General features: G+C 46.2%; 1 protein-coding gene across 7 annotated transcripts in view; it reads right to left on the bottom strand.

Annotated features, from left to right (window-relative positions):
- IMPACT (impact RWD domain protein) overlaps positions 1-23,961 on the bottom strand; it is a 624,075-nt gene that overhangs the window by 102,245 nt on the left and 497,869 nt on the right. For all 7 annotated transcript variants that reach the window (XM_069620926.1, XM_069620927.1, XM_069620925.1 and 4 more), the window contains 2 exons: positions 17,949-18,039; positions 239-373 (listed from right to left, as the gene is read on the bottom strand). In XM_069620926.1, coding sequence (XP_069477027.1) covers positions 239-373; positions 17,949-18,039 — 226 coding nt within the window. The remainder of the gene's footprint in view (positions 1-238; positions 374-17,948; positions 18,040-23,961) is intronic.

Genomic DNA, 23,961 nt, shown 5'->3' with positions numbered 1-23,961 from the left:
CATTAGCTTTAGAGATTTATTGTACTATTATTAGGTAGAAGTTGTAAATGCTCTTTCAGCCTTGTTTTGCATTTCTTTAAAGATTGTGCCAAATCAACCCACAAGGTAGGAAAGAACACAAGCACACCAATCCAGGAAAACCAATGCTATAAATAACAATAAAATACTCCAACATTATAGTTTTTGTACAAGATTTTCTCACATGCCCTCTAGGTAAATCATTCACTATCACACTTACCCCAAAATTGGCAAACTGATGTTCCACCAGTAAAGTTCTGGCACAGTTGTTGATATGTTTGAAGCGATCGGGTCCTAGAAGAATACCTCCATACCAGCGAGATACCACCACCATAACATTCCGTGCATCTAAAATCTATACAATAGGAAACAGAATGTTGTATTATTTCCACTGAAAACAAGTCGCTTGTATTTAAAAGGATGTTGGCATCATTTCGAGTTGTGCGGTAATAGTAGTGCTAACAGTGGTGTCTCCACCTAATCAAGATTCCATTATTCTCCATATGAAGTCCAATAGGACTTCCCTTGGAAATTGAAGTATTACCAGCAATGTTAACGCTGCTGGTAGCATCACCACCCCTTTTTTGGAGGTTGCCATGCACATGCATGCAGTTTTTCAGCGTATTTGTTCACAAACTTGTAATCAGGAAAATCACCAAAATAGGTGGTCATGGTATTACAGGGTGTTCACCACTATCGCCAAACTTGTAATGAGACCCAATATCTTTAGCAAGTTGGATGAAAGTACAGATGGTGGCCACAAACTTTTCTTAAAGTCAAAACATTTGCATGAGGAAAAAAGCTTGGATTAAAAAAATGAGAGGTTACTATCTGCCAAGAAATTGTATAAATCTGTGTATATACAACATTAGGCCTCGTCAGGTATACTGCAGCTGTCTCAGTTTGTTCCATAAAAGTCCAGTGTTTGAAATTCAGGAAACATATACAAGCAAATCAAAAGCAGAATATGGTGAGTTCACAAAATATCCAAAATGGCCCATCTTGCACTACTGGGGCTTCAGGTAACGCTTCCACTGTACAATCCAACTACGGTCATTCACATACATTTGACCTCTGAGTATGAATGTGTTATAATGTTTATAAATTCTAAACATTACATGCACCTTGAATTCGTGATGTAATTTGCTTCATTTTACAGCGCTTTGTTAAAATCATTGACATTGTTACGGTAGTATTTCTATCACCCTCTGTTGAGGACATTACAACCGCTAGCTTTAATGGGGGAACAAACACACCCGACGAGAAAGGTATGGCAAACCTCTCTTAATGTAGGTAACATGGTCATAGTAACAAGTCTTAACTCTCAGGTAGGGCTAGTAGAGCGACAAAAAAGTTACAATTAGTCCACACACTTATCTCTATAAAATACAGCACACACTGATATACTGAAAAACATACTTTAATAAATTAAAAGTACTCCAGTGATAATACACAGTATTTAAAAGATAGCAAGATAGCAAGCATATTTTAAAAACATTAATGCCTTTACAAGGGCTCTCCTACCCCCAATGTCTATATGAGGGTCCTCCTACCAGAGGTGAGCACCCAACACAAAATAACAGAGGGGTGGGGAGAACCAGGGACTATAAAACCTAGCAAGCAGGTAAGTCACCTGTGATTCTGCATAATTATGTATAGTGGCCTACTAACACAACACAACATTAGTATATGTGGAAGTCCCTAGACCTGATAGTCCGCACATTATAAATATGGGTAAGGTATGGGATTAAAAGGGCAATAAAACTTTATCAGCAGGAAAAATATGTAGAAAATACCCAGGGCTTAGAACAGTACTCCACCTTCATTTAGGCTCTCTGGGGCATTATAATAGTATTAATACTGCCATCAAGTGTTTGAAACAATTGTAAACGTTAGGCAAAAAGCTTCCAACAATCAACAAAACATTTTAGCAACAGTTACCTTCCTTAAGACATTTCAGGGCAAATTAAACATAGTTACCAGAATCAGTAACAGTGTTGAAAGTACATTCACCATAATAGAAATGCATAATAGAAATGCAGGGTATGACTTTAAAAATTAATATAAAAATCAAAGGTATGTGCAAAACCTGGTCCAGAGCTTCCTTGTGAAACTGAAAAAAATCCAGGGGCAGGAAGGTACACTAGAGTCGACTTTAATAGAGTTCCAGTGCAAGTTCACAGTTCTGTTGGAATGAACAGGACAGAGTTAAAGGGCCATCCGCTTTAATGGAGGCAAGTCTCTTCTACCCCACAGTTGCTGATTCTGCGACGGGCAATCGCAGGGAAGGCCTCATGAAACCCCAAAGAAGTGTTCCATAGGGCAGAAGATGGAACTAGGCCCCAGAAGAAGTAGCAGAACAGGAGGACACCCAATAGTTTTCTATAGGAAAAGCGGTAAAGACCTTGCTCCAAGGAAGCTGTACCATGGACCAGTGGGGCACTTGATGGCGAGAATCTCAATCACCTACCCCAGAACCTCAAGGTAAGTCCAGACAGTGGTTACTTCGGTGAAAACTGCTAAAGCAACCCAAAACAACCTGGTGAGTAAACCACTCTTTTCACAGGTGCAGTTTTTAGGATTTAGTTACCAGCGGCCCAGAAAAGGAGCAAGACCTCGACCCTCAAGCTTGCATCAAAGATTTCGGCGAGTAGGATCCCAGGAAGATGAGGAAAACTAAAAGAACAGCTCTCAGGAGCTTGACGAACATAAGTAGGCAGCAGCAAGGCAGCAAATAGTGCCGGTACAGGACAACTGGAGGCACCCGTGGACGTTCCAAGCTGATGATTTGATGGAGTGATGAAGTTTTATCAGCACTCTGGACTCCAGCAGTGACCCACAGCCAAGCAGAGGATCCTGGCACAAAACAGCAGCATGCAGTGGTGAATGACTTAGAAAATCGTTTAAAAGTGGATGGCTCAGCCAAGCAGATGTGGGGAGTCAGCAGGAGTCTTCAAGAAGCTCGGACTGGTCCTTCAGTGGCAAAAAACCCAAACCGAGATATGCCCAAGCACTGCACTTAGCAAGTATTGCCTAGAGAGGGCTTGAAAAATTTGGTTCAGGCCCCAATGGTTACCAAAATTGTACATTGGGATACCAATGAGGAAAAATATATTGCACCATTGTAACCAAAAACGACAGGAGGAAAAAGCTAAAAGTTGAGGGGGGCCCAAAGTATGCCTAGAATCATCAAAATAGGAATTCTGGCTTAACAGCCACAAATAAAATAAATGCTGTATTACTGTGTCGAACAATAAACATCTCTTCTTCTTCAACATATTCTAGTCCCTCTATTGCAGCTGATGGCGCCTGAACAACACATCAGGCTATTGATTTGCAACTTTCTCGTATGCCTATTCCATGAGAAGCACTTTCAAGAAGCTTGAAGAATTTGAAGATTCCCCTTGAAAAGCAACAAAAGGCCATAATATAGTTCCTCAGGAAAAAGATGACAAGCATGTATGGGAGGCAAGTAGAGAAGCAGCAGTATCTGAAAAGGTCCACAACACTGGAAAGAGGGGAACCAAATCCATGTCCAACTAGAAGGAACACACAAACAGAATCCTGCCAGCAAGTAGGCACTACATCTGACCTGGGAAATCCTCTGGAACTTTGTCTCCAATTTTGGGAATAAGGAATGGGAATTAAGGCATAACTGAATACACCGACTGGAGGACAATAGTTTTACACTGGTATTACCCCATTTGCAAAGAGAGAGGGAGACCAGTGGATTTGTTGAGTTTCATCTCTTCAAGTGCCTAGAAGGTCAGCAAAAGGGATCAGCTTAATTGTTATCAATGTTCATGGAATTACCAACTAAGAGGGTCATACAATGCTGAAGTGCTCATGCCAACATTAATATGTGCAGTGATTTCATCAAATGAAGAATCGTCTCCCGAGTGGGATTAATGCTTGTCTGAAGATGCTCATTTTGGAGAAAGGTGTGCCATGTCATAGGCCAAGCGATCAGCAAAAAACCCGAAGCCAAGATCTGTACAAGGGTTTTATTGTACCAACAGAAAACTAAAAGGTATTAGGTTTGCATCACAGATGGCTCAAAGATGCTCCAGTCCAGGTGACGATTCAAGTGTTTTCATTCAAGGTTTCAGTAAGGTGCTAGGGCCGTCCCTCTCATTTGTATTGATCTAATATTTTCCACAATAACCCAGGCATCCCTATTACCCGGGTAATAAATGGAGAATATTGTCACCTATTGTCTAATTGCTAGAAAACATTTTGATGTTTCTATATAGACTCCCTCAGTTACTTTCTAGAATATCCCTACACTATCCAATGGTTCGTGGCTACCAGAGAAGCGGAATGTACCTTCAGACACTCTCTCCAACTCAGTAGTCTTCCTCTCCTGCCCAGTCATTTCTCTCTCTCTCTCGCTATAATCTACTCTCCACGCTCTACTGTCCTATTCCCAACTCGTCCCACCTTCACTCTTTTACTCCATGCATCTCTCCTCCGTCCGAGTTAGAGAATGAACTTTTTTGAAAGGTCAGGCAGAACGAAGACAGAGCTTTTACATAAAGTACTCTTAAAACGTTCAAAGGCCTGCTGGGCTTGGGGGAACCATTTAATGATGGCAGGCTGTGAATTGACACATTTTTTCTGTTGGCAGGGCATTCCAGTTGGAGGATGTAACAACTGACTAGCCCCCAAAACACCTATATGTCTCATTTTGTAACCGGTCTTGGGACCTTCGCGACTGCTTCCACCTTTGCTTGCTGGGGTAACACCTATCCATTTTCCACCTGGCATCCCAAGTATTTCACATAGGATCTTGCCAGGTGACAGTTGGCAGGCTTGGAGGCAAGATTTACTTTCCAAAGCGAGTCACACACTGCTGCCAGGTGCTTTAGATGTGTTTCCCAGGTGGCACTATGGACAAGGATGTCATCAAGGTATGCTCCGGCAATGTCTCATGGATTTGGGAGAAGATTGCTCCAAGTCCTACTGAAGAAGCATTAGTCTGTAGAAGGAATTCCTGAATGAAGTCTGGCATTATCAATACTGGACTTTTACACAGAGTGTTTTTCACGTTTTCGAAGGACAGTTGAGCTCCATGGCCCTACTGTATAGGGTTGGGTTGGGCCTTGGTCAGTTTGTCTGTCAAGGGGGCTGCCAACTCAGAGACGTTGGTGATAAACCTTCAGTAATACCCACCAGGCCAAGAAAAGCTTTGGTGACAGGCCATTTGGCATTCTGGACTGACTCGATCTTGTTGGTTTGGGGCAATACCTACCCAGTTCACATTGGGAAGCCGAGGCACTTGACCCATGATGATTTGGCTAAGTGTCATTTTACGGGATTTCCTCCGAGGGCAGCCTTACTGAGTTGATCACAGACAACGTTTAGATGTTTTATGTGATCTTCCCAGGAGCGGCTGTATGTAACTATATCATCCCCGTAGGTCCCAGCAAACTGAAAAGTGGAAGGTGCCCTGTGCAGGCCAAATGGAAGGGCTGTAAATTGAAAAGAGGCCTTAAGGGGTGAAGAAGGCAGTTTTTCGCTTCATCCAGGGGTACCTGCCAATACTCCTTTGTCAGGTTTAGAATGGTACTTCGCTTCCCCCAGAGTGTCCAACAGCTTGTCTATTCGGGAGATAGGATACGTGTCAAACTTTTACATTTTGTTTAACCTCTGTAAGTCGATAGAGAACCTCCAACTGTTGCCAGGTTTGGTACCAGCAAAATGGGAGAGGACCATTCCCTTTGAGACATATGTATGACATCCAGATGAAGCATCTTCTTTAATTCTTTCCTGGGGATTCTTTTGCCGGCTTTCAGTTGCTGGTAAGATTTTAGCTTGATGACTCTGTCAGTCAGTGTTAGGTTTTGATGCACCACCTCTTTTACTCATCTAAGCTTTGTACACAACACATCTGGGCATGCGTCCCTAGAAACTCGCCCAGTACTTTGTGGCATGATGTGGGGAGACGGATGGTATGATTACCCCTTGAACTTGATTTGGTAGCAGAGTCTTCAGATTATTAATATGATATGGCTTCTTTCTACTGGCCTAATGAACTTTGTAAGTTAGGTTTGAAACTACTTCTGTGATCACATACGGGCCATCCCACCTGGCAAGTAGCTGGTGTTGCATGTTGGACAGCAGGACCATGACTGTCTCCCACTCGAAATGGCTGCGGCACAGTGTTTATATTATGGGCTCACAGTTGGCGAGCCTGTGATGTACCGTTTGCATATATTCCCTCGTATTCTAGATCATAGGAAGGTCACTGCTCTGCCAACTCTCTGGTCCTTCCCATTCTTCCTTAAGGATGTCCAGCACATCTTGAGGGTTTAGGCCATATACAAACTTGCATAAACCCTGGTTGACCTCCAACCCCAGGCTGAGAGGGGTCCCCACTACCTCTTGACAAGGACAGATCCCTGGTCTGTCACAGTTTCTACAATATCAGTTATTAAATTACCCTCTTGATTTAAGTGCATAAAAAGAAAAAAAAAAAAAAAAAAAATCGCACACAAAAATCTTAGGTGGTCACCAATTTCTATGGCTGCTACATATATACGTTTTGGTCCCCCAGACCGACGTCAGGTGGCCATATGCATTTTAATGCTACTTCATTCGACTGTTTGCAGTTGAAGTTAAAAGTTGTGCATACAAAATACTATAGCAGTAAAGTAACATGTTTTTCATTACTCTCCCCTAGAAATCCATGTTTGAAGAGAGGTCTTCAGGTTCATCCGCAAAGTTATATGCTGTTATGTGCACGCTGTATGCACACTTTTACTTCTTTATACATTCTCAGTGTGATGGTTTATTCTGGCGGCAGGGAACAGAGCATTTCAGAGCTGTCAAATGTAGCCACTTGCAGAAAGATACACAGACTCTGGTTTCAGAGAGTATTTCTACTATAACAGCAATCAGAGAGGAAACGTGAACACTTTCCAGGGGACTTCGCACAGTGGATTACATGCAAAATCTAGGGAGGTATACAAATTCCCTCTTCCAGATGGTGTCTCAATTTTGTTAGCTAAGGCAGTTTGAGAGATGTAGACGGCAGATACCACATATGCTATGAGAAACCAGCAGTTCTTGACAGGCATGCACTAAAACAAAGTCGATTAAAGTCGGCCCAATTGATGAGTTTTTTGGTAGCATAGCCTTTTCAGATGTAGAAACTATTATGGCGCTGAAGCATGGATTTTATAATATGATCTGAAAAGTGTGCAGAGCTGAGGTGGACAAGAAGGGTCAACATACTTGCAGGCTAATATTAGCTGATGCGCATCCAGGGTGACAGCCACAAAAACTGTACTCTCTTAGAGATCATGGTCCCCATTGTGTCTCATAGTACATTTTTAATTTTTTTAATTTTAATGCTTGAAGCGCAGACCTAGCTCGAGAGCAGCGGAGCACTGTACAGAGTGTGGGTCGTGTGCATTTGGGCTGCCATCTTTTTTTTTATTCACATTTTGATTGGCCTTTTTCACAATAAAAAAATAAGAAGCAAACTCAACCTCATCAAAACATACAATACAGTGAAAACAATTGCAACTCCCATCTTTTTCCCGGCTCTGCCAACCCTCCTGTTATAGGCGATAGCAACCTCCTAACCCAAATTAACATCCAAACAGATCATGTGTGATACAGAATAAAAAAGAATAGAAACATTTGGCAAGGCAACAGGCCTACTCCAAGCGACACAGCCCATTATTGAACCACGAGTTCCACCCTAGTAGAGAACTGACAAGTCCCACCCTATCCGGGCTACTCCTTTCAGCAAAGACGTCGACCCTTTCCCAACAGCAAAGAGCCCCACGGGGGCATAAACCGGGTACAGAATTCACTTCATTGCATCTCTATTTCCACCCCATGTCCATGAATGGCTGCCATAATCCTTTCCATTACATACACATTTTTAGCCGTGTTGACCCACTTAATTTTTCCAGGCAACAATATCCTCTTTCAATGCATGGTCAAGCATGCCCTAGTTGCCGAAAATAGGCAGTGTGCCAGGTGTGGAAAACACGGATGGTCGCCTTCAATTTCCTTCAGGCCAAACAACACCATTAACAGCGTTTGTTCTCATGAAACGCAATCCATCTCCTGTATCCATCCAAGCACTTCATCCCAAAAGACCTGCACCTTGTCACACCTTCACCACATATGCCGATAAACATCCCTCACACCACAGTCGGGCCAACAAAGTAGACTCACCACATGGGTCTTATACCGATTGTCAATCAATGCCTTAAATGCAAATGCCCTGCAACGCAGTTTGTGCCATAATGCCCTGTCTAATCCCAAGCCCAGGTCTCTTTCCCACTTACCCCGAAGTTTATCAGTGCTCGCCTTACCTACCTCAACCAGGGCACCATACAGCAGGGAGATCAAGCCCTTCATCTCCATCCGAGAGTCGAGAGAGAGTCGAGAACTTTCTCTGTCGGAGTGAGATCCTGTTGCACCTGCATCTTCCAAACATCATCTGTAATCACCCCCTTCGGTTGCAGATACGAAAACAGACAAGGTCCCAATTCACAGAGCCTCTTCCAATTCTGATATAGGGCTAAACTGCCCATTCTACCATAAATGTCCAACCCTCGTCAGGGCTGCCTCGAACCAACTCCCTCACCCCCAGGGCCCATAAATGGCTCAACAGGGAGGGCCAAGTCGTAACACCTTCATCTTGGGTCCCTCATGCCATATATGCCAAATGACTCCCAGTATAGGATGCTCCCTTATCCTTCGTGGAATCTGGTCCCTCAGTGCCCAATACCATTCATCCACTGTTGCCTGATGAAGGTGATAATTATCCAACACCACCCACGGACACTCCAACTGTTCCCTCAGATGCGGTACCACGACCCGAAGCTGAGCCGCCTTATAATACAAGTACAAGTCAGAAAAACCCACACCACAACTCTCCTTCAATAACACCAAAATATTATAGGCCACCAGTGGTTTCTTCCCTTGCCATCAAAACTTTAAAAGCCTCCCTTTATGCCTCTAAACATGGAGTCAGCATCTCCAGCGTTTAGCATCTGGAATAAATACAACAGTCTGGGACGGAAGTTCATCTTTATGGCATTATGGCGTTCCATCCAAGATATAGTAAGCCTATCCCTTTTCACCATGTTATTATATAGTCTCTCCAACAAGGGAGGGTAGTTGCCTAATAAAGCCCCTGTACATTCCCTGTAATAAGAAACCCCTCATAGCGCAACTGGACCTCTCTCACCTCCATTCCCAAATGGTCTAACCCCTGTGCATCCCGAACCCCCTCCTGGTCGAAAGGAAACAAAAAAGATTTGCCCTTATTAATTTTAAACTCCGAGAACTCTCCAAACCTTTCAATCAAGTCAACTGCCGCCAGGACCGGCACCAATGAATTCTAAATATGTAACAAAATGCCATCTGCATTTAAGCCCAATTTGTATTATACCTCGTCCCCTTTAATACCTTTCACTCGCAGATCCTTCTTAACATTTGGGCCAGTGGTCCCAGAGAAAGTGCAAAAAGAAGCAGCGAAAGGGGACAACCCGGTCTTGTGCCCCAGGTCAAGTCAGACCAGTGGAAAAAGCGTCCATTCGCTTTTGGACTCGGATACAGGGCCATAATCCCATTCAGCACCCTATTCCCCAAAACAAACGTATGCAACACTGCCTCAAGAAAGGCACAGTCAACTCTGTCGAAGGCCTTCTCTGCATCGATGGACAGCAACGTAGGATTGCCCCGCTTCTCCTGAGCCCAATCGATCAAATGCATGGTTTTCTCCATTGTATCCGCTCCCTGGTGCCCCCTTATAAATCCCACCTAAACCGACTGGACCAGCTGAGGCATGTGTGTATATAATCTGGAGGCAAGGACTCATTTAAATATTGTTGCATCTACATTAATAAGTGAGATGGGCGCATAAGAGCCACATGCCAGGAGATCCATACCTTCGTTAGGTATCACTGAAATGAGGACCCTCACAGAAGAATCAGGGCCTCATCCAGAAGACAAGCTATTGTTCAATATCCGTGCCAAATGAGGTACCAGGACACCAGAGAACAATTTATAGAATCCCAACGTATAACTGTCCTTATCCAGGGCCTTTCCCAAATGCAAACAGCAAATAGCATTCAAAATCTCCTCCCCTCCCTTAGGAGCATCCATACTTGCCACGTCATCAGTAGTCAATACCAGGAGACAGACCCCATTCAGGTAAGCCTCAAGCCTCCAGTGTCCATCTGCTCCTCTCCCTTATACAATCCCTCGTAGAAGGAAGCAAATCTATTGACAATCAGCTCAGGAGTCGTTTCAACTCTGCCATACTTTCCCTGTACTGCCTCTATCCATCTTTCAGCTCAGTGTCTGCGAAGGTGGGCCGCCAGTCGCACATCCATCTTATCCCCCTTTTCATAATACATTTGCTGTAAGAACTGAATCTTTTGAACAATGTTACCCTCTTCCAACAATCTCAGCTCCTCCCTTCTACCCCTAAACTCCTCTATCCATTACCCCGCTCCTATATCTGATTCCTGTACTTTCTTTTCCAGGATGCCAATCTTTGTGTGCAACCTATTTTCCAATAATGCCATCTCCCTTTTCTTCCGGGGCACCTTCTCTAATCAACAGTCCCCTCCATGTCGCTAGAGCGGCATCCCAGACTGTGCACAAATCCACCTCATCTGTATCATTAAGAAGAAATTATTCATTAATGGCTCCCTCAAGTTCCTCTCTGGACACTGTGTCCTTCCAGAGAGATATTTTATATCTTGTGAGACATGCATGGTATCAAGAGAGACACAGACACAAGAGATAACGGTTCTAAAATCTTTATTTAAAATACTTTGGTGTGCTGCTTTACCTGCGCTCTCTCTATTTTGGGGTTCCTCTCAACTAATGTTTCTAAGTATAGTCGAGGTCTGTAAGTCTCAAAACAAAAGTTTGTCTTGGTCAAACTTATGCTTGCCCTCACTCTTGAAACAAACGTTGTGCAAGGTTTTCTTAAAAGAAAAAAATGGTGTCCCAAAAAGAAGTATAACACAAGGCTGGATTCAGGTGGCCTTCTCGTCAGGTCCAGATTTGCCAGTTCAAAACAGTTCAACAAAAAGTGGCTTGGATCCTTCCAGGCAAGGTTCTTGTAGCTTCAAAACAAATGAGTTCACAGAACTTCCCAGATCAAAGTAATTCAACGCACAATTAGAATCTTCAAGACACTGTCCTCCGCTTCAAACCAGTTCACAAATGTTTCCAAGTCCTCTTGGGATTTCCCTTCCCCAAGCTTCAAACATCTCCCAATTTGTGTTGGGCCTCTCGGGGTTCCCTACCCCAAGCTTAGGTCTCTCTGGTTTTAAAAGATTTGCAGTTTCTTTAGGCCGCTCAGTGCTCCCTTCCCCAAGCTTAGGCCTCTCTTGTTTCAAAAGTTCAGTTCACTCTCTCTTAGACCTCTCAGGGTTCCCTTCCACAAGCATATGCCCCTCTTGATTTAGAGGTTCACAAAAAGTTCACAAAGCACCAAAGTTCAGCTTTTCAGGATTCACTTTTCAAAAACACAATTCCTTCTCTTAAGTTCAAACAGCCTAGCACAACACTTTGGGAAATTTGCTCCCCAAGTGGCAACGCTTTATTCTCCTTTCAACACTTGGTCTCTATCGGAGACTTTCTGAGAACGCACAGCTTTGCTTTCCCCTGTGCGCGACCACTCTGATACTTAGTCCCCTCTTCTTTCTCTCTTTCCCTGCTTTACTTTAGCTGCTGTTGTGCCTCTAGCACATAGAACTTTTCTTTCCTTTCGTGTTTCTGGCACTCTTTTTGTTTAATTCTGTTTCTCTTCGTTCTTATGCTGCTTGAATACTTTTTTCACTCCCCTGTTGTTTTCCGTGCCACTCGCCCTCTTTCCTTTTGCTCTTCATGCTGCTCGCATGCTTTTAATTACTTTCTTTTTCTGCCGTGCTGCTTGCACACCAACTTCTTTCCTTGCTTTTGTGCAGTTTGCATACTTAATTTCTGTCCATTCATTGCTTTCATACTTCTTGCACCTTTTTCTTCTGTCCTTTCCTTTTGTTCGTGCAGCTCGTATGCCTAACTTCTGTGCTCTCTTTTCAATCTCCCTCACGCACGCACCTGGATTCTTAGCACTCAGAAACTCCCCGGTTAGCATGATGCAGTCAGAAGGCTTACCAGCTTCAGTGCTGAGGTCAGAGTCTCACCACCTGCCCCTCAGAGGCCCTGGGACCTGGATTCCGCCCAGGGGAACAAGCATTTGCCTGGGCACGGGCAGCAGGACTCAGCATGCCCCAATCCGGCTCCCTAGAGACACAGCTCCCTCACCATGCTGCAACCCTCACAAAACACAGAGTCAGTATCTCGGTGTCCCACTCTGCCCGGGATACCTCAGGGGCTCCTTGCTGCAGCTTCCTGGCTCCCAGCTCCCACGGCTCGTGCTCTTTCTCTGGCAAAACGCCACCTTTTATATTTTGGTGGTTGTTCAATGAAAGTCAGGTGTGCATAGTTGCTGTCAAGTGCCTGACTCTACCTGTCCTCATTAAAGGGACATGTTGGTAGTGTTGTGTAGAAGGCCTCTCCATTCATCTTCCTCTTCACAGTACCAAAAGCACTTTTCCTATAGGTGATCTTTCTTACTTTTGGATGCCTCTTCTTCATCTCAGTATGTGTTGGAAATGGGGGCGGGAGCAGGAAATAAGACTGCTGATAAGGGTTCCTGCAGGCTGAGGGATAATAGGGTGACAAAGTGAGAAGAAGGGGAAACTGGGTTCTGTTTTCATATGCCCTGGACAATTCCCATTTCCTCAGGTTATCCCTTACTGCTGGCAATATGGTATGGATGGATTGGTGTTGACAAGAAGTCCTCCGATCTGAGGTGGGGGGGGGGATGGGGTCGGTGTCAAAGCTAAAGTTCTGTTCCCTCTGGTCTCCACATTTCCCCATCTTTGCCACTCTACTATGGGTAGGCTTCCTTCTCCGATCAGAGTGAGATAGACCCGAATATCCCATGAAGGCTTCAGGAATATCTTCCTCATCCCCTACTATCCCAATAGGATACTGTGTGGCGCCCGAGGATCTCCCAAGTTTGTTCCCCCGGACCCTCCTACCCAGGTGATCCTCCCTCGCTTGTCCACCCCCAGTGATGGGATCCAAAAGCGATGGCCCTCCCCTGGCCACCTGAATAGAGGACTCTCAGTGTTTACATGGGAGAATACCGCCAGGAGGATAATGGTTACCCGCTGGGGGCTGTTGGTGATAGTGGGTTGTTCTAGGATTTCTTGGTTGGAAGTTAGGGATGTAGGCCACGTCCAGATGTCCGAGTCAGAACAGAAGGGTTCTTCCTGCCACTGGTGACTAGGAGAAAAGGTGGGGGACCGAGAGTGGATCTCTTGAACTAAAGAAGAAAACCCAGGAAAATCTCGGCCTTTGATGACTTCTTCAGGAAGATCGGGGATTACTGATGAGGGAATGGTATTACACATATTATTGACTTTCCAGTCTGTTTGCTTCCTGAGTCTATAAGGGCCTGTACTGAGATTCCATTCACCATGGTCGGTCCGTGAGTGGAGGTAGTTGGTATATCAGAGTAACAGGCACTTACGGTTTTGATATCTTCTTCTTGTCCACCACATTCCTCACCTATTAGACATACAATCTACGACTCCATACTCTCCTTACATCTCTGATGTCTCTAAGAAGTCACACTACCAATTGCACCTCCTCAGAGGTATTCTTCCTTTCCTCTCCTTCCCCCAGAAGCTCACTGTCTTCAGAGCTCTGGTTCTCTCTAGGCCGGACTATTGCAACAGCCTCTTTCTAAATCTGCCTGCTTCTACTCTCTACTCTCTGCCCTCTGCAACTAATCCAAAACAGGACTGTGGAACTTGTCCTTGGCCTCAAGCCCAGGGATCTTTTCTCTCCAGGACTGAAACCTCTGCACTGGCTCCCAGTGGCTGCGAGGATTACGTTCAAAACCTGCATTGTCCACAAGGCCTTCTGGGGCCTCAATACCTTAAATTCTCTCTTCGTAAATATCTTCCTTCTCGAGCCCTTCGCTCTTCCGCCTCCAACTCGCTCAGGGTCAGTCGCTTCTCCAAGCAACGAGTTGGTGGTAGATCTCTTTCCTCGGCTGGGGCCTCCCCCTGGAACAGCTTCCCTGCCTCTCTGAAACTTGAGGAGAACCATCTCCGGTTCCTGAAGCACCTCAAGACCCTGCTGAAACCCTGGTTGAAATTGAAACTGCACTGGCCACCTGGCTACCTCTCGGCCCAGGTCCCCACCCTGCCAGTTGCACTCCTGCACTGTCTGCCCCCTGGCAACCCTTGCACTCGGGGTTTGTTTCTGTATCCCTACAGTCCCATACCAGCATGTGACACTTGGTGCCTGCACTTACCCTTGCCACCAGCTGGCCTCACTTTTCTATTTATTTGTATTTATTTGTTTTACTGTGTTATCCCATGTACTGCACTGGCCCCTCCCCTTTACCCTTGCACTTTCTCCTCCCCTGCACTTGCACGATCTCAATGTCACCTGGCCTAGTAAGATCCTTGTCTTTCTTCCCTTTGTTCCCCCTCCCTTGCCTCGTCGCGCCTTGAAACACTTGTGTATAGGCGCGTTATTAATGCCATATCATATACAATCGCCATTGGCTCTTCCCTTCGGTTTTGTGGGCAATTCCTAGCCAATAATCCTGATTCTTTACAGGAGACACAAAGAAGGGAAGTAGATTTACTAGGTTTGCTTTCTTCTCTTTTTATATCTTCTCGACCCTTAAACTCTGTCCTTCTTTCTGGTTTTTCTTTTTCTCAAATTGAGGTTTCCCTGGTTCTCATAGGGATCCCTGCTTTGTCCTGTTGAGAAAGATTGGGGGAGAGTAGGCCCTCGACCTTCCTTCTTCTCTTCACTCCTATGTAAGGAGTGAAAATGTCTATTAGCCTCTGCATAGTTTTGAGCATTTTCAATTGCTAGGTTAAGAGTGGGCCTATTTAATTGTAAAACCTCCCTTTGTAGAAAAGGGGGTAAAGAGTTGATAAATTGCTCGAAAGTTACTTCTTCGATGACTTTGGCCAATTTTTGCCATTCAACCATAGGGAGAGGGTGTTTTTGATTCTTTCCTCATATTTGATAGGTGTTCACCTGGGTGTAATTTCAGGGTTCGCAGTTTGTGTCGATAAAAATGACTAGTCTGTCCTTTCCTCTGCAAGAGGCCCTCTTTGACTTTGGTAAAAGATGCTGTTCCAGTGAGATTTAAGAGTTGGTAAGATGTTTGAAGCTCTCCTCTCAGAAGAGGTCCTAGATATCAGAGCTTCAAATCATCATTTCATAGGAATTTATCTCTCGAAATTTAGGAAAATATTTCCTAAATCATCACCTTCCTTATAGGGCTGTAGGATTCATTGGTGAATGCTGGAATGCTAGGTCTCATCTAGGTCTCATCTAGACAGCTATACATTTTCCAATCCAGATTGTAAGCGATTCTCAACCTCTATTCGATGGTCAATTAGTCGGGTCAAGGCGTCATCAATGGATGCCATATTAAGGGGTAGAGTAATGGTTTTATCAGACTTTCCCGCAGACCCTAAATCCGAAACTAATTTGGAGCTAGTGTCAGAACCCTACTCCGAACTCTTATGGATCACGGGAAGTGGATCAGACAGGTCAGTTGTGGACTTGGTTTATGAAGATTGAAGATCAATCACAGCAAGTCCCCTTCTTGCAAGAGAGATCTCCAACCCACTACGTCTAATATACATGTGGGGTTGTCTGACCTTCAAGATAATGTGATCCAATGGTTTTAGATCTTATGTAGAGAGAGGAAGAGTGTGAAGAAGAAGCTAGTTTTGAAAAAACAAATCTTGATGTTTAACAGAAATTAGTGTTTTACTTGAGATCGTGTGTTTAATCACTAAGATTCTGTCCTGATCTTCCGCATTTAGAATCATCTTTTCCCCACTCGTTGGAATTACTATGAGTAGCATGAGATCTTCAACTTTTATCAGTTGAACTGCACCCAACTCCTGACACCATATGTGAGACAGGCATGGTATCAAGAGAGACACAGACACAAGAGCTGCGAAAATCTTTATTTCAAATAGTTAGGGTTGGTGTACTGCCTAACTTGCCCCATCTCTATTTTGGGTTTCCCCTCAACTGATGTTTCTAAGGATAGTCGAGGTCCGTAAATCCCAAGACAAGTTACATGGTTCTGATGCGATTGGTCATTGTAGGCTTATGTTGCTCAAGGGGCTAATCTGTTTGTTGCATCGCATAATGGTTACTTAAAATCCAACATAGACATGGAAAGATACATATGCTCATTGGAGATAATATGAAATCATAAAAGGAATTATACAAATTAGGGCTCACTTGTTCTTATGAGATTACAAAACTATTTTGCAAACTGATTAACTCAGTCAAAGCCTCAAAAGGGATTTTTTGGTGCAAGTTCCATATCTGGGTTAAAGAAAAGTAAAACAATACTTCGATCTGTAATTTCTGATATGGGTTTAAACAAAAGACATTTCCGTTATTGTAGTTCCCTGGGGATTTATAGTTTTATAATTAATTACAAGAGATTGGATTATTTCGAATGAGCATGAATATATTTCCAGTTCACATTATGGCTTATATACCCACAATGCTTTACAACAAACAATGTGGCACCTTGAACAATAAGGTTGTTATACACCATCCCATCCCAAAACACCAAGTAAATATGTTTCTATCCTGCTTTATTGCACACTTTCCTTGTCTTTCTCTTTGGCTTTTCAATTAGTATAAACAGTCCTGAACAAGTGCAGTGATCGGTATGACACACGTGTAGGAGGTACTTATTTGAATTTCTGTATTTCGTAGAATAAAACTGAAATCTACATAACAAGCACCTTCATCTCACTTAACTACTAAACATGTAGAAAGCCTAACCAAAGTGATCAACCTTCAGCATTGCACAGCATGTTAATTTGGAATCTATGTTCACCTATGAGCTAGTTTTTCTGTAAAACAGTTTCATTATGTGTTGCTCAGGGGAAGGAATCATGAATTGCTTTGGTTAAACCAACTTGTGGCAGTTTTTTGGTGGTGTGGTATACTGAAAGAGCAATTCCAAAGGAGAACAAATTGGTATATAAATCACTATTTCACCAAGCTCAGTGCACAGTGAAAAACGAACTGAAGCTGTCAACAGTTTACCACCTCTCACTTTCCTACGCCCTCTTCACCCACTAGCCCACCGCTCCAACTTTTGTTTACAGATCCGCCTGAGTGCCTGGAGACAAATTCCGTTGGTGATGGTGCACTATATAAATACCTTTAACATTAACAATTTCTTTAAAGTTTAAAAAATATGGTGCCAAAGCTTATTCTCACACCACTGCCATTGAACTCAACATTACCAATCTGTTATTTGAGAAAATATGAAAATATAATACGATTTATGGAAAGAAAATGAATAATCCAACAACAATGCTTCACTTTTATGCAAATGAGCCCAGGCTGATTTCAGAAGTATGCATAATAGGTGCCGGTCAGAGAAATGAAAACACAAAGTTACAGAAGAAAAAGGAATCTTGCTAATCTAGCAGACATTATGTTGAAGCACTGGGAATATACTTTAATTGAAAATCTGCAGTACCAAGCACTGCCAAAGCCAATAGGTCCGACTTTGCAAATATAGAGGATAAGAATGCTTTGCCTCGTGGGAACGTTTTAGAGGAATACTAGCCACCAGATTTACAAAGTCGGAACTATTGGCTTTGCTAATGGTTGTTTTTAAAGTGTGCATAGATGTCATGAATACATAACAAAGGCCCTTTTTACCCCACCCACATACGCCACTTACAACCCATACATGCATTGTGAGCAGCATTTTCATGACATATGTACGTTAGAGCAAACAGAGAAGGGGTTGAACGTGGAGCAAACAACAGGTAAACCAAATTGCAAAAGAACTGACGTAGTACCTGCATAAGATGGAGAAGGCGGCCACCTGCTGCCGTTTCACCATCATCCTCGCAATCCTGCAAGAACGTCTGTTTGTCTTCACAGTAAATCCTGTAAACAGATACCAAACGAAGTACAATGGAATATTGTAAAACTATTCAGTAAATATCATTTTGGCAACAGTTCTGTTTCTCAAACTGTTATTTCCAGCATTATCAGCAACCAAATCCAAAAACAAAGACAGTAATGAAGAAATGAAACCCTGGCATTGCAGCTAATACAGGTTTATTATTTATGATGCGCGCCAGACCCAGGGGTATCAGGGCGCAGCAGTTACAAGATAATGCAAGGCTTGGTTACAAAGAGTCAAAAGTGTGAAACATTATTTACAAAGCAGGGTATACTGTTATTTACAGATATTGCAGGCATTATGTACAAAGTTATAGTTATCTCCACAGAGTAACATATAGTGAGTAATGAAGTGAAATACAATTTTACAGTGCCAGGATATAAAATATTTACAATGTTATAGACAGAGTACACCAAGAAGGGGTTGCAAACAAGGGATGGGTGTTGTTAGTTACCATTCAGTTGTGTAGGCAGATGGTTAAACATCATATGACCTAATGGTCATTGGATTTCAGCCACAGGATGGTGTTGGTTCTAAAGTTAAGATAGGACTGGTCTGGGGGTGTGGCCTGGAGCGCCACTGATGAGGCTGCTCCGTTGATGGCCTCCGTAGGGACCCGCGGCTTCGACTAAGATTTAGTCGGTTCCAGCAACGCTGCTGCTTTCCTCTGGCGGGGGAGTCTGGCGGAGCCACTCCCGCACCCATCGCTTCAATCCCGGAGCCTAACGCTGCAGGATCACCGAAAACGCGGCTTGGGAACTTGGCGCTGGTGTTCCACGCTGCGAGCCAAGATGGCGGCCCCGGCCCTGGCCCTTCATCGCCTCTGCCGCCCAGAGTCCGGATGCCCGTAGTGCCTCCTGCTCCCCCCTCCCTTCACTCCGCCTTGGCCCCGGCCTCGCTGCTGGAGGCTGTTGGGGCTGGCGGCCGCTCTGGACCCCAAAGCCCTCCTGCCTGGAGACCGGGTGCGGGAGCAGGAGCACTCCATCCACCCCCCCCCCTCGCCTGCATCTGGTGGCGCAGGGACTCGGGATGGCTGTGTCTGCCTCCTTCGCCCAGGTGGATCCGCCCGCAGCCTGAGCCCCAGTGAAGCCACCACCTACCTCCTGACCCTCCTGCCTGGTGGTCCCGACGAGCCCATAGCTGAGGGAGGCCCTCCTGGAGGAGAGCCTCCGGAGCTTCCCTACAATCATCCGCTCTGCGGCCCGGCTCCCTGGAGGGACGCTCGGGCCCCCGGAGCCCTCCTGCCTTCGTACCAAGTGCGGGAGCGAGAGCACATCATCCGCCCCCCCCCCCCCTCTCGCCTGCATCTGTTGACGCCGGGATTCAGCAGGGCGGCGTCTCCCTTCACCCGGGTGGCTCTGCCCGCAGCCTGAGCCCCAGTGGAGCCCCCATCTGCCTTCCAACGCTCCTCCGGGACGAGAGCTTCCGGAGCTTCCCGGCCGTTATCGGCTCTGCGGCCCGGCTCTCTGGAAGCGGAGACGGAGGTCATGCCAGGTGAGTGCCCCCCCGTCTCCATTAAATGAGGCGGGCGCCATTCCCCTTGGCCCGGATCCTGCTCTGCCACCCGCCTTTCCTGAAGTGGGGCCTCCCCAGCTCTCTGCGGCTCTGTCCGCTATTTACCCCTCCTTGGGAAGCTTACTGCTCTCTGCTTGCCAAACTCACTGGAGCTCCCGATGTGCCCCCCCCTACGGACACCCCAGCACTGGATCTAGTGCCCCCTTCCAGCTTCCTGGGGCGCCCCTGCCCACCATACACCTCGCCAGCTGAGGAGAGTCGCCTCCACTATCCTGGATCCTGGTTGCCCTAGGCGGGCTACGTATCTCTGCCCTCCTACCCCCTCTGGCTTCTCAATACCACACCGCAACCACCTTCTGAAGGCACTCCCGCGTTTCCTGCCTGCATAACCTCCTGGGGTGCCCCGGCCCACTCCACCCACTGCTATTACCATCCCTGATGGCTGCAGCCCCCTGGTAGTGTTTACAACCACCTCAAGCTGGACCAACTCCCCATAATACTCAAGAGCGGCAATACCTTAATATAGGCACATCAACCTTAAAATAAAAACGGCTTAACAAATCAATCTCTCCCCCGAAAGATATCGCTTGGAGAGGCTTCATCACTCACCCTCCCAGGAGACCCTGTCTATAACAGCCCCTCCGTTAACTATCCTTTCCCCCAAGCGTTCCCAAGTGTTCCCAAACAAAGAGATCGCCGCACCACGACTGCCCCCTGCGATCCAGCCAGAAAAGGATCAACAGGGTCACGGTGCTAGCAAGATGTCGAAACTCACCAAACCAACCAAAACCTCGGACATTTCTACCATGCTCCTAGCTGCGGGCAAGGCAAGGAAACCGGACCTCCCTCCTAAACTCACCCCACAGAAGCCCCCTGAAGAACAAAGTAATCTGGCTACTAAAGATGACATTGTGGCCTTTATGCGGGACATCAAAGCTGAGTTCAGGTCCTGCATGACCGAACTCACTACATGTCTAGAACAGACGGACCAACGACTTACAGAAGCCGAACAGAGGATAGGAGAGGTCGAGGATTTGACCCAGAGCCATGACGCAACGATAACAGAAATGCGACGCGAGATCCAAGCGCTTCAGACTAGAAGTGAAATCCTCGAATTTAAACAAGAGGACTTGGAAAATAGGGCACGACGGAATAACCTGCGCATTCGAGGGGTCCCGTTATCTATTCAAGACAAAGAGCTACCGGAATACATAAGCAATTTCTTCCAGGCTCTCCTCCCGCTTATGGACAAAACCCAACTCGTCCTGGACCGGACTCACAGATTGCGCCCGAGACGAGGAGTAGACTCAGACGGCCCCCCGGATGTGATCACTAGGGTCCACTTCTATGCCACCAAGGAGGCCATCTCGCCGATAAGCCGCACCAAAGATGAACTCTCATTCATGGGTACCCCGCTGCAGATATTCCAGGATCTCTCCCTGATGACCCTACAGAAAAGAAGAGCTCTCAAGCCCTTGACCCTATTCCTCCAAAGCCAGCAGATCCGCTACCGATGACTCTTCCCCTCCACTTTGCAATTCTCGTATCAGGGAACCCTGTGCAAAATCAGCCATCTGGAAGACGCAAAATCCATCCTGCACCCGATCTCTCCAGAAGCCTCGCTCACCTCCAGTCCACACCTCCCGCCAGAGGAACCAGACTAATCACCCCAAAGACAGCAGCAACAATCCTGGTCTAAAGCACAGAGACGCCGGAAGATGAAATGATCTAGGTATCTTCTTCTATCGTGCTAATATCGACCCCGGAACCGAAGCGGAACACAGCAACGCTGCGGACCCCGAACGGCCCATACCCCACTCCGAGGAGTATGTCACCAACTCACCCTTGGAGGCGAACCAAGTTCGATGGTTCTACCCCTGCCCCGTTGGCAGGGAATACTGTCTTGGCCCTTTTGGCCGTTGTGGTGGCCGCACAGAAAACCCCAGCCCCCCACACATTCTCAAGTTCACCCTCCCGTTCAAGTTTACCCCCCCGTTGGAGGGATCAGAAAACTCGACCACTGGAGTGCTGCATTGCTATCAAGCTCTTAGATGATGCCTTAAACCCATGGCTCCTCCCCCCAGAACCCACCCCAGCCATCGAGGAGAGTCCAGGAAGCCCCTCAACCACACCGGAAAGTGAAGTTCCTGACCCTCAACGTCAGAGGCTTAAACGGGCCGCAAAAGAGGAAATCCATACTCCGACGCCTACAGAATGAATAGGCCTCAGTTGTATTCCTCCAGGAAACCCACCTGATCCCAGCAGACTTCTGTAGGCTCCACGACAGACAGTTCCCGCTACATATTTTGCCATCAAATGGCTCCAAGAAAGGTGGAGCAGCGCTACTTATCGCAAAGCCACTTCGACCACAAATCTTAGACACTCTACTTTGCCCAGACGGCCGCTTCGTAGCTATTAAATGCCGGATCTACGGCCAGCTGTACTCCCTCATCTCGATTTACGCCCCAAATGATAAACAGGAAGAGTTCTACCTGGCCTTGGAGGGGGCCCTCCGGCCATTCGTCGAGGGACAGACGATAATAGGGGGAGACTTCAATGGAGTCCCGGACCCAATCAAGGATAAGTCCCATCCCCCGGCCCGTAAAGACTATAGCGTGGCGACAGCCCTACTCAAACTATTCCGAACCCTAGGTGTGGTTGACACCTGGAGAGTCCTACATCCTGAAATCCGCGACTACTCATTCTACTCTGGCGTACACAGAACTTACTCTCGCATCGACCTGCTGTTGGCTTCACCGACGATGTAATCATGGGTCCCAGAATCCTATCGGACCATGCTCCGGTCATCCTAACACTAAGGGGCCATGACCCAGATCCGCTCCCAAAACGCAAGTGGTCCCTATACGATCCGATCTTGAATGACATGTCATTAAGGGACGTGGTAGCGAAAGTCATCAAAGACTACTTCAATGAAAATAAGAGCGAAGACACCTCACCAGCCACTACATGGGACGCAATGAAAGCAGTAGTGAGAGGGGTCCTAATCTCACAAGGTGCGGCCTACCACAAACAGAAGCGACAGTCCCGCCAGATCTTTCAGGACAAAGTAGAGAAAGCGGAAGCTATATGTAAAGCAAAAAACTGGACGCCCAAAACCCATCGGGCCCTGCGGATAGCCCGGAAGAAGCTGGAAGCACATTATGCAGAAGACACAGCCCAGATACTAGCCAGAACGAAGTAGAGCTACTACGCCAAAGGGAATAAGGCGAACACATTCCTAGTGGAAAAGCTGGCGAAGACCAGAAAGAGAAACGCCATCTTGAGCCTCCAGGATCCCCAAGGCAGAGTCCAATTCGCAGAAGGAGACAAGCAGCGAATTGCAGTAACTCACCTTACAGACACAATGACAGCCTCCCCGAGATCGCCCGAGGAGCAGCTCTCCTACCTACAAGACGCAGCATTGCTTCGGATAGCCCCTACGGTACGAGACGAGCTAGAGACCCCGATCACATGCGAGGAGATCGACAAAGTCATCAAGAGCCTCAAACCAAGGGCCCCAGGTCCGGATGGATGTTCGACTCGCTTTTACAAAGTCTTCCACTCCCAGCTGGCATACCCCCCTGGCATCGCTCTTTAACTCATTCGCCACTTCAGGGACAATTACCCCATCTATGCAAGAATCAATCACCGTCCTTGCCCTGAAGCCAGGAAAAGACCCCGGGGACATAGCGGCGTACAGACCCATCTCCCTACTAAACCTGGACGCTAATATTTACTCCAAAGTCTTGGCTAACCGATTGGCGAAGGTGCTCCCGGATATTATCGACACGGACCAGACAGGATTCGTACTGAACAGATCCACTGCAAACAACGTCCGCAGGATCCTAAACCTGGTCGAAGTCACGCAACGAGACAAGTGAAAATTAGCAGTGATAGCCTTAGATGTGACTAAGGCCTTTGACAAGGTGGACTGGTCGTTCCTCCGACTCACCCTAGAGTCCTTTCACTTCGGATCTGCATTTCAGAAACTCGTCTTGGCGAACTACCAATCACCGAAAACCTTGCTCTGAGTTAACGGCACCCTATCTAATCTGATCCCTTTATCATGCAGCACCAGACAAGGATGTCCCTTGTCTCCCCTCCTCTTTGCCCTGGTCATGGAGCCACTGGCCCGGCGGATCCGATTGAACCCCAGAATCAAAGGCCTCCAAGTAGGCCCAAATCAGCATAAAATAGCACTATATGCAGATAATGTGTTGTTAACCATATCGGATACCACCCATTCGCTGAGGTCCTCCCTGGCAGAAATTCATTGCTTTGGCAAAGTTTCAGGATTCGCGATAAACTTTGCGAAATTATCAGCACTGGGGGTGAGACTTGAGCAAGAAGATAAGGCCTCCTTCCGAACCCTCTGCCCGATCCAACTT

The sequence above is a fragment of the Ambystoma mexicanum genome, chromosome 5q, assembly GCF_040938575.1.
Source record: "Ambystoma mexicanum isolate Mex_15411 chromosome 5q, UKY_AmexF1_1, whole genome shotgun sequence".
Lineage (NCBI taxonomy): Eukaryota > Metazoa > Chordata > Amphibia > Caudata > Ambystomatidae > Ambystoma > Ambystoma mexicanum.
This window is presented reverse-complemented; position numbering and strand designations above follow the sequence as displayed.